General features: G+C 37.9%; 1 protein-coding gene across 1 annotated transcript; it reads right to left on the bottom strand.

Annotated features, from left to right (window-relative positions):
- Nucleotides 1-1755: 1755 nt before the first annotated feature.
- pigs (phosphatidylinositol glycan anchor biosynthesis, class S) lies at nucleotides 1756-9720 on the bottom strand. Its single transcript, XM_056262172.1, has 12 exons — nucleotides 9627-9720; nucleotides 9203-9342; nucleotides 6406-6517; nucleotides 6211-6300; nucleotides 5326-5417; nucleotides 5003-5240; nucleotides 4774-4916; nucleotides 3784-3898; nucleotides 3544-3689; nucleotides 2553-2653; nucleotides 2233-2443; nucleotides 1756-2119 (listed from the first exon to the last, which is right to left on the bottom strand). The coding sequence occupies exons 1-12, from the start codon at nucleotides 9643-9645 to the stop codon at nucleotides 1841-1843; spliced, it is 1686 nt and encodes a 561-aa protein (XP_056118147.1). The 5' UTR covers nucleotides 9646-9720; the 3' UTR covers nucleotides 1756-1840.
- Nucleotides 9721-10515: the final 795 nt, after the last annotated feature.

Below are 10515 nucleotides of genomic sequence, written 5' to 3'. Positions count from 1 at the left end.
CCTCGGTATGTAGCCTATCTAGACACGGCTATTCTATCATTTTGTATGATGAACAGCATTATTTTTGGACACCATCATGATAATATTCTGGCAACATATTAAAACCATAGACTGTAAAAAGATTAAAACACGTAAATTTCCCATTCGTCATATTTGCTGCTTCGCTAACGCTCTAGGATGATCATATTTGGGGGTCCATGGCATCTAAAAGATTGAACCCCCCTGAAAAGGACAGCAATCCTAAAATTTAAAAGGCAGCTATACATTTTCATGTTAAAAGACCCATTGTAGCCTAATTTTACTTGGTGTACATCACACCAATTTAACATGCTATTTGTAAAATATTTAGTTTATATTAATTTACTTTTTTCTACACACTATTTACTACTGTTAAATTAATTTAAATGTCATTTTTATTAATTTATTCTTTTAAAATCGAATTATGTATTTGGTTTGAAGGGGGTTCATTTATAACCACTCTTATATTATATAATGAGTTGGAAACCATAGTTTTCTTAAAACCAATGTATATTCTGGTATTTATGTTACAAGCAATGAGTAAAACAGCGTTTTATCTTCCAGAGAATAAATGTACTTGTTTTGTAATTAATTAATTTGCTCATTCAACCAAATTAATCAGGAGTTATATTTTGTTGAAAGAGAATTGTCAGTTTGAACTTTATTCTGCTCTTCTCATGATAGCTGTATGAGACATATAAGACAACTTTATCAAAGGTCATTAAGGTCAATTTATGACTCACCTGTGACTCTTACCAAAGTTTCTTGTGTATATTGGACAAAGTGTGTCAAAGCTTCTGACCTCATTTGCGTGAAGAACAGAACAACCTGTTCAGATGTTGCTAAAGTTATATGTACTGTTTACATACCAAACCTGTAGAAATGACATCAACTGATTGTCCATTTGACTATATGTATTAGTGATTCTGTATCTTAAGTTGGTTCGAGACGGGATCCTCTTTTTCTATGGCCTGTGGATGTGTGGAGAACTTTGTCTTCAGCAAACTCTGTCAACTGACTGAAGTTAAATTTGGACTCCTGGCCTTCATTTAGCATATCGGTCTCTTTAATGTGGTCTAACTGTAATTCTCCTAAAAGTTTAATATCATTTGAAATTATTTTTACTTTTTAGTTTGAAACCCCCTATTTAAATGTTAAATAAACGGTTTAGGCTGAAATAAGGAATTAATACACCCATCAACCCAATCATTCTTACTCTGAGCATTTCTTGTAATTGTCATTAAATATAAGCATATAAGCAAATACACTGTAAAAAAAATAGATGATCAGTAAGTTATGACAACATAGCTCATCAAAATAACTTTAAACTTTTTTAAGTTATACAAGCTTCAACTCATTTTTTAAAAGTAAGTTTAATGTAATTTAAATGACTTAAATGTTAATGCAGCAACTTTTCTTTTCTTTTTACAGTGTAGAAGTTATTTTTGTTATGAACGTTGCCCCAAAGAACGTGTCACTCGAGATGAACCCCTTGAAAAACAAACCTGAATATTCAAATAGACCCTCACAAACAGATCATGATCGAGTGTTACAGTGTTAAAACAAGACATGGAACAACACAGAGATAGAAAACAATAAATTCCTCTGACAGATTCAACCATGTCATCCAATCATTGTTCAGTACAGCTGCCATTGTAAATTTAAGCAGCAACCATTTTTTTTCACTCAATGACTGCTAGACTATTGGTCTAATAAATAAGATTTTAATATACACCACACACATCATCTTTTAATGACTTAGTGTGTCTTTAAACATGCCACGCAAGTGCAGCCGTTAATATGTGTATATAACACTTGTTTCTCAGTCTCTTTTGGCTTGCTTATCTGCTCGCCTTTGCTTAGCTTCGCTCACAATTTTCAGCAGCGAGAGGACAATAGGTACACACATGGGTAAAAAAAGAGGAATGTAGATGGCGAATTTCTGATCGTCTGGAAAATAAAGAAGATGCAAAAGAGAGGGGTCGAAAAAGGCCCTCTCTGAAGCCAAAATGGCCTCCCTGCTGTACTGGAGCGCAAAAGCCAGGTTCCCAGTCTCTAACTCGGCCACGGCAGACTGGAGCGACGTCACTGCGCTGGAAACCTGTGCAGAAATGATCGCAAAATTGCACATTTTACAATTCCGAACGTTCAGGACAAACGCTACAGTGGAATGGTTTCATTGTGTGAAGAACTATGAACATCTGGACGGCGCACCTGCTCTGCAATGTTGTCATTGATGACGATGTTTCCGATCTGGTCGAGCAGCTGAGCTAGTGAGGTGATGGTGGTGCTGGCGGTGGCAATGTTCTCCACACTGCGGCTCCACAGGAGTCGGTCCAGCTCCCAATCAGCCAATCCAGCGCTGCCGGGACTCTGAAGAACAAAGCCTGAGGGAGGACGAGTGTGCTGCAGCCCCAGCATGAGCCTGAAAAGGGACAGAGAAAAACTGATAAAGACAGTGTAATGCAATACCTTCACCTGGCAAACTAGGCATTTTAACTTAAATTTGTAAAGTCAAATGGTCAAGCACTAACCGTAACTGTGCCAAGAACACACCCATCACTTTAGCCATATCAATGGTAATGTCGACAGGACGTTCAGATTCAGGTCCATACATTTCATTTACATTGTACACCTGAGGACGTAGATGACAGATAGATGATCAACCCTGAAATATAGGCCTGTTCGCAACATCCAGCACATTTACACACAATATTTCCAAGAACAACACAATGTTTAAAGTCACCATGAAATCAAAACTCGTTTTTTTTTTACAAAACATTGCAGTGTTTTATAATAAATGATTTATCCATGCACATCCTCCTTTTTTTAAATTAATGTGCCCTCATGATCCTTAATCAAAGTAACTTCCTCTCCCTCTTGCAGGGGCATCTCCTCTCTTCTCTGATAATGTGTTTATTGGTGTGTGGTTTCCCTCATATATTCACTCGTCGCAATAGGGAAGAAAAGACTATTGCAACTTCCGTTTCATGCCGACTTTAAATGGTTCATGAAATGGAAAATCTAAATGTCCTTGATATTTACACATATAAGAGGTTAATCTACAGTACAAACATACTAAAAGTTTCATACCCTTCTGAAACGTCAAGATTTGAAATGACAATTGTCCTCTACACGGTCCTTAATATGTCTATGTAAATCAAAAGGATGTGTACTAAACAACTCATGCCTTTTCATTAATCACAAGAGTGATACTGCTGTCGACTGGGAATCGGTGTGGTTGCATTGGTTCGTTCATTAATCACAAGAGTGATACTGCTGTCGACTGGGAATCGGTGTGGTTGCATTGGTTCGTTTTAATCTGACACTATTCGGCTCTATTACAGCTCTGGCTATCACAAGCATCAAAACACACGCCTCACATGCACCCTAGAAATTGAGATGGAAAATAATTTGTACAAATATTTGAACCATTTTGATGCACAAAAAAAAATTAAGTAACCTCCAGAAACATAAATATATGAAAATGCATTTCATGACCCATTGAATTCATGTGGACAGTACCATGATGCCTCCCCAACGAGGGCTGTGAAAGGCGTTAGAGGGCACCTCCTTTTTGCTGTGGTCTCTGATGAAGAGAGGAGAGTGGTGGGCGTCGGGCACATACAGCAGGAAGTTCAAGACAGGGTTAGAGGAAGCAGCGTTGGAACCTGCGTGAAAGACAAGAACAATTTGTGTAAATGTAAATAAGCAAAGGAACTGTTCATTAAGATAATTTCTCATCAGTGAAAGGTTAAATCTCACCTAGTCTTGCTTCAACGGGGTTGATAACATGTGACAGGCTGTCTGCACTGAGTGTATAGGCTGACACACTGTTGTCAAAACGAGGGTTCACACCCAGAACCGCATAATACAGAATCTGAAAAGACCAAACATACAAATAGCAGCTGAGAGTTTGAGGTAGGAGCCGGCGGTATGTCCAAAATATTATATCACAAATTACAATAAATTATTGCTATAATATACAAGGTATATATATCATGACAATTATTTTTGCTGGACACTCAAGGAAAGAAAATGTTTAAACATTATGTAAACACAGTTAACACCGATTTTTTAATTAAATGTAAATTAATTTAAATGAAATTAAACCAAATGTAATTCATTTTATTTGAATATATTTGTATTTTTTTATTCTATACATTTAAAAAAAATCTTATTTCTATTATGCGTGTACGTATGTTGTTCTTTTCTATAAATGCACACATGTATTTCTCTTCTGTGAATACTGTTTTTAAAAGGTGCTACCATAAATAAAAGCTTTACTGTTTATTTGAAAGTTGATGAAATAAAAAAATATAAATTTCATATTTATTCATAAAGGAATGATAAATCTGGCAAATCAAAAATACAGTAAAACACAAACATTCTGAAATATTACAATTTTAAATAGCAGTCATTGTTTTCTGTTTTAATATAGTTTAAAATGTAATTTAATCCTGTCAGCATCCTTACTCCAGTTTTCAGCGTCACATTCAGAAATCATTCTTATACACTGATTTCTGACTCTAAATGATGACGAGTTTTAAAGCTGTTATATATATCTTCTGCTATGTATATTTTGCATTACTCCTTGTTTATCCATTGTTCAAAAAACACAAGGCAGCTCTAAAAGCTGCAAGAATAAAACCGTTGTGATATAAACAGTACAGCAAATTCTCTATGGGTTGGAGGTTATACCGTCCCTAACCCTAACAGTCATATCACCCAGCCCTCCAAGCAAACTACAAGTACCTGAGAGTCCACTGAAAAGTTGGCTATAGGGGCAAGTTTGTCCAATAAAGGCTGAATGTAGCTATGAAGGGCGCCTTCGATATCCCAGTGAAGACTGTGCGACTTTGGGTCTGGGTTGAGCAGACTGAATGTGATCTCGTAGCCTAAGAGAAAGCCAAAATGAGATTATGAAGCTTTAAATGAGTATATGCCATTGAGAAAACAAGCCTAACTGAAAGCGAATACTCACCTGGACTAGATTTGATGGCCCTCATGCTGTCTGCCATACTCTCCTTAGTCACTTTAGGCATGCGGACGCGGTCGCTCAGAGCAGCTACAATATCCTGGTGACTGAAGGACATGGTGCTCACTACCTGCTCCACTTGCAGGTCCAGATTTGATAGGACTTCCTTCAGACTCCACGAAGTTTTAAAAGGAGCAGAACGAAGCAACGCAGTGCGTCGTTGCCCCACGTACACTTTCACATCCTGAAAGTAGAAGGCCAGAATGAGCTTTGAAGGTGATTCAGTTTAGGTTTTCTGTGAATTAATATATAAATGCTCTGAATCTTACCTCTGGTAATAAAGTGGAGGACTCAGGGATCACATACACAACCACAGACCCACAAGAGCTCTCAGTGAGCATGTGTAGGGATAGATCTGCCTCTATGAAGGGAGAAGTAAATGGGATAGAAATTTCAGTCATCGTACCAATATAGACAAACAGTTAAATATATATATATATATATATATATATAACTCAATATTCTGTATTCAATATTCTAACTCAATAACTTTATATTCTGTAATCTGTCAATATATGCTTTTAACATAATAAAATGGTACAAATAAATAATTAAATAAGTGATTAAATGTCAGAGACGATAGCCTCATGGGCAGCTCCAACATATATATATATATATAAAAAATAAATAATAATAATCATGCCCTTGCTGTTTTTACATATATAAAATGCTGAAGTACCACTCAATTTGCAAAGAAATTCTGTCCAATATGTTGATGAACTATGGGAGCTTGTTTCCGCCACGGAATAAATAAATTTAAAAGACAATTGCGACTTTTTATCTCACAATTCTGTGTTTACATTTAACAATTCAGACTTTTTTTCCTCAGAATTGCAAGATATAAGCTCGCAATTGTGAGTTATAATGTCCAATTCTTTGGGGGGAAAAGACTGACAATTCTGAGAGATATAAACTCACAAAAAAGTCTGACTTTATAACTTGCAATTGTGAGTTTATATCTCGCAATTCTGAGAAAAAAAAAGTCAGAGTTGTGAAATGTAAACTCGCAACTGCAAGAAAAAAAGTCTCAATTGTGAGATAAAAAGTCACAGATATTCTGTGGCAGAAAACAAGCTTCCATAATAAACCCCCAAACAAAAAGTGTTTATTTGTACACCCCAGAGAAATGACTAGCAACAATCAATCCACTCAACCTGCAGCAGTGGGCTGATTCAAGGCGTCTTCCTCCATTATAGTGGCAGTGCGATATCTGGTTTCATACTTGTACCGCAAACCTGTTTTAGCTGGAGATGAGAAGGGATAAATGCATTTTGGATATCAGAATCTCGGTTCTTTGTGTTTATTGCTTGTTTAATGATGACGCTTCCAAACTGAAATAGGTCACTTACCATCAATCTGGTGCTCCTTTTCATTGACATGACTGAGTGGAAGCTTTTTCTGCTGTTCTGGGGTCAGTGTTCCCCGAGAGAAGACCACCTCGATATCAACACTTAGCTGGAGCTGTTAAACACGCACGTGACATGATAATGTATCATTTCTGAATTTATAGGCCCAATTTCACAGACAAGGCTTAGATTGAGCCAGGATTTGGCCTTAGTTCAATTAGGACATTTAAGTAGATTTTATAAACATGGTTTAAAAAAACATTACTGGTGTGCATCTTGAGACAAAACAATGGCACTGACATATTTTAAGCTATGTCAGTGCAAGTTGATTTCAGTTAAAACAGCTCAAACATGCTCAACATGCATTTTGGTCTCGGACTAGAATTAAAGGGAGAGTTCACCCAAAAATGAAAATTACCCCATGATTTACTTCTAATTCTCTCAGACGAATACAATCGGAGTTATATAAAAAAAATGTCCTGCCTCTTCCAAGCTTCTTAATGTCAGTGATGGCCGTTTCTGTTTTAAAGTCCATAAAAGTGCATCCATCCATGATAAAAGTGCTCCGGCTCTGGGTTGGGGGAGGGGGGGGGGGGGTTAATAAAGGCCTTCTGAAGTGAAGCGTTCATGTAAGAAAAATATCCATATTTAAAACTTTATCGACTAAACTAACTAGCTTCCGGCAGACGGCCTACGTAAGTCGACTTACGCCAAAAGAGTAACACTTGGCGATGTATGACGTAGGGCGTAGGAGTAGCGTAAGCTTTGAACATCTCTCGCGGTTCAAACAAACAGGGCTGGGCAACAAACTTTTTAAAAAATTATTAAAGGGGTCATATAATGGTACATGCACTTTTTGTGAAATGTGTGTTGGCAGTGCCTGTACACAACCATCATATAATGATAAAAATCCATCCAGTGTTTTTGTTTTAATCTCCTTATATGTTTTCCCCTGTCTCAAATCGAGCCGTTCGACCGTGTGACGTCACACGGTCGGACGCCCCTCCCGCGATTGTTGAATGACAGCAGCGATTCAACACAGACCCGCCCTTGCTCGTGAGCCAGCTGTCAATCATAGTCTGCGCGGACCGGCACGGTCATTGTTGATATGCTGGAGCACTGTCTATGCAACATGACATCATGACTTTGCGTAAACATACACGCCACTTTCAAGTCAAGTGGCGTGTTATCTATACGCATTTTGAGCTATCCGCGTGTATGTCCACGCCGAAATCTTTTGCGTGTATGTCTACGCCATTAAATGTCCGAGTGATTCCGCGTGTATGTGTACGCCGTTAAATGTTCGAGCGAAACGAAGCAAAATCTATATCTGCATCTGTGGAGCGATATTTCTTTTCCTAGGATGGTAGGAGAAGACTCATAAATGGTATTAACCCCAGTGACGGGTAGGTTTAGGGACGGGGTTGGGGTAGGTCATATATCTATATATACATAATACAGTAATATAACGTTAAGTCAAAGGCGTTGATAAACACGCTGAAAAGCGATTATGCGTGTTGATAGCACGCCAAAAATGGAAATACGAATTGGGGTGTCATACATACGCCATTTCATGAGATGGCGTCTAAACGATTGTGGTGTTCTGTTCTTGGGTGTAATAACGAACACAGCACTTATTTTAATGTTCCTAAATCCGAACCGCTGAAGAAGCAGTGGCTGAGTTTGTTTTCGAAGGGAATATTCCTCACGAGCAACGTCAATGCTTTCATGTTTGCGCGAATCATTTCTCACCAGACTGCTTTATAAACGAGGGTCAGTATAAAGCTGGTTTTGCCATCGGTACCAGCTATTCGTGTTCCTGCTGAACCTCTAGAACAACTGAAGTGAGTGTAACGTTTTATTAACCTTTACATTAATATTTATATCTTTGCAAATTGCTAGCTGCACGCTTCACGATGAATGCGTCTAAGGTTTACACTTAGGGTACATTACGGCATGTTTTCTATGTACGACGTTCTCAATATAATTCATAATCCCACGTTTATGCTGAACAACGCGTTATGGTTATTGTGTTATAAACGTGTACGCACAGAACAGAGGGGCGGAGTGAGCACAGCTCATGATCATTTAAAGTCATATGCACTGAAACGGCGTGCTGAAAACAGAGCTGTTTTTGACCAGGTAAAATAACTGTTTTCTTACAATACTAATGAGAATTTTTAATTAAAGTATATTACAAACTTTTAATTTAGACCCTAAAGAATCATATTAGCTTGTACAAAAATGGCATTATATGACCCCTTTAAAAAAATTAAATAATAATAAATAAAAAATCCGACATTTAAAAATTCTCGTTTCAGACTTCTAATTCGTGACTGGTGTTTTGTTTTACTCTATCCTGCGCTTCCGCGTTCGTCAATGAATCATGCGTCAGGTCAGAGGTTACTCTTTTGCTGTAAGTCAATGCGTATGGCCGTCTGTCGGAAGCTAGTTATTTTAGTTGATAAAGTTTTAAATATGGATATTTTTCTTACACAAACGCATCGCTTCACTTCAGAAGGCCTTTATTAACCCCCCGGAACCGTGTGGGTCACTTTTATGATGGATGGATGCACTTTTATGGACTTCAAAACAGAAATGGCCATTCACTGCCGTTATAAAGCTTGGAAGAGCCCGGACATTTTTTTAATATAACTCCGATTGCATTCGTCTGAAAGATGAATGTCATATACACCTATGATGGCGAATAAATCATGGGGTATTTTTCATTTTTGGGTGAACTATCCCTTTAAGCCTTGTCTGCGGATTCTGTCTTGAGGAAGGATGCAGTGTCTGTCACCTGGAGGCTGTCGAGTTCGCTGATCTCAGAGAAAGGCAGCCAGGCGCGGTAGGTCTGTGTGGTCTTCCACCATAGTGGGATGCCCACAACAGTGACCACTGCAGCGATGGCAAGAGCAGCATATCGACCTCGCTGCTTTTCTAATATAACCAAAAGGAAATATTAGGGAATGATACTAAATAGGGACTGCACATTCAAACTGTGGTAAACACAGGCGTCCATACATTCACAAAAACATAGTGAGTGACCCAACACTGCCATTTCAACATGAACCAGAGCTACATAACTCAACTAACGAGACGCTGACATTTGGCTTTAGTGTCATGTACTCATAAATGGAAATTCGTGAGAGATATACGTGAACACTAAAACAATTTCGAGAGAAAAATGAGGAAATCGTTTTGAATTAATGCACAAGACTCACCAAGCTGCAGTGCTGCCATTGCTGTGTAAAATGACTACCGCATGGCACGCGATTGGTCGATTCTATCCAATCAGACGCTAGAAGGCACTGAGTCTTCCAATCAGAGTTAAAAGGGGCGGGTTTAGCGTCATTTTACTCTCCCTTAAAAAGCCTATTCGTTTTTCTTCCGGTATCCATGCAGTTAATAAATTATGCCACTTTTAAAGGGTTAGTTCACCCTCAAAATTAAAATTCTGTCATCAGAACCCCATGTCGTTCTAAACCTGTATACATTTCTTTCTTCTGCAGATCACAAAATAAGTTATTTTGAATGTTGGAATGTTGGTAACTAACCAATATATTTAGGTTACCATCGCCTTCCATTGTATGGATAAAAAACACGGAGGCAAAAATATATGTTTTTATGTTTTTAAACACCGATTTCTGTGACCGCATCATGTGTTGCAGTGACGGAAATCTAAAAGGTTGGGCAAGCCAGGTAAGGGTAAGGGAGACAGCAGCGCCTCCTACAGTCACAGAATGGAAGTCATAGAAGTTTGAACAACATGAGGGTGAGTGACAGAATTTTCAGTTTTGGGTGAACTATCACTTTAAATTAACAAATGGTCTGTTTCACCATATAAAAATATTATTTGTCATTCATAAAACGTGGGTTAAACATTAATACACACTAACCCTAATTTCACAGACAAGGCTTCAAGGGTTAGAAATGAAATTTCTGCCATTAATTACTCACCCTCGTCGTTCCAAACCCATACGTTTTTCGTTCATCTTTGGAACACAAATGAAGATTATTTTAATTAAATATGAGCGATTTCTGTCTCTCCATTGACAGCTACGCAACTACCACTTTGACGCTTCAAAAAGTTCATAAAGAGATCTTAAAACT

Source organism: Rhinichthys klamathensis, unplaced genomic scaffold (assembly GCF_029890125.1).
Source record: "Rhinichthys klamathensis goyatoka isolate OS25496 unplaced genomic scaffold, OSU_Roscu_1.1 h1tg000191l_1, whole genome shotgun sequence".
In the NCBI taxonomy this organism is placed as follows: Eukaryota; Metazoa; Chordata; class Actinopteri; order Cypriniformes; family Leuciscidae; genus Rhinichthys; species Rhinichthys klamathensis.
Note: the sequence above shows the minus strand (reverse complement) of the source record. Positions and strands in the feature narration are given on the sequence as shown.

What these genes read in the sequence shown, in the direction of transcription:
- pigs (XM_056262172.1), bottom strand. An exon ending in ACTTTTCAGTGGACTCTCAG is followed by an intron (nt 3,899 to 4,773) that starts GTACTTGTAGTT and finishes TGGTCTTTTCAG; the next exon opens with ATTCTGTATTATGCGGTTCT. An exon ending in GTGTTCTTGGCACAGTTACG is followed by an intron (nt 2,444 to 2,552) that starts GTTAGTGCTTGA and finishes GTCCCTTTTCAG; the next exon opens with GCTCATGCTGGGGCTGCAGC.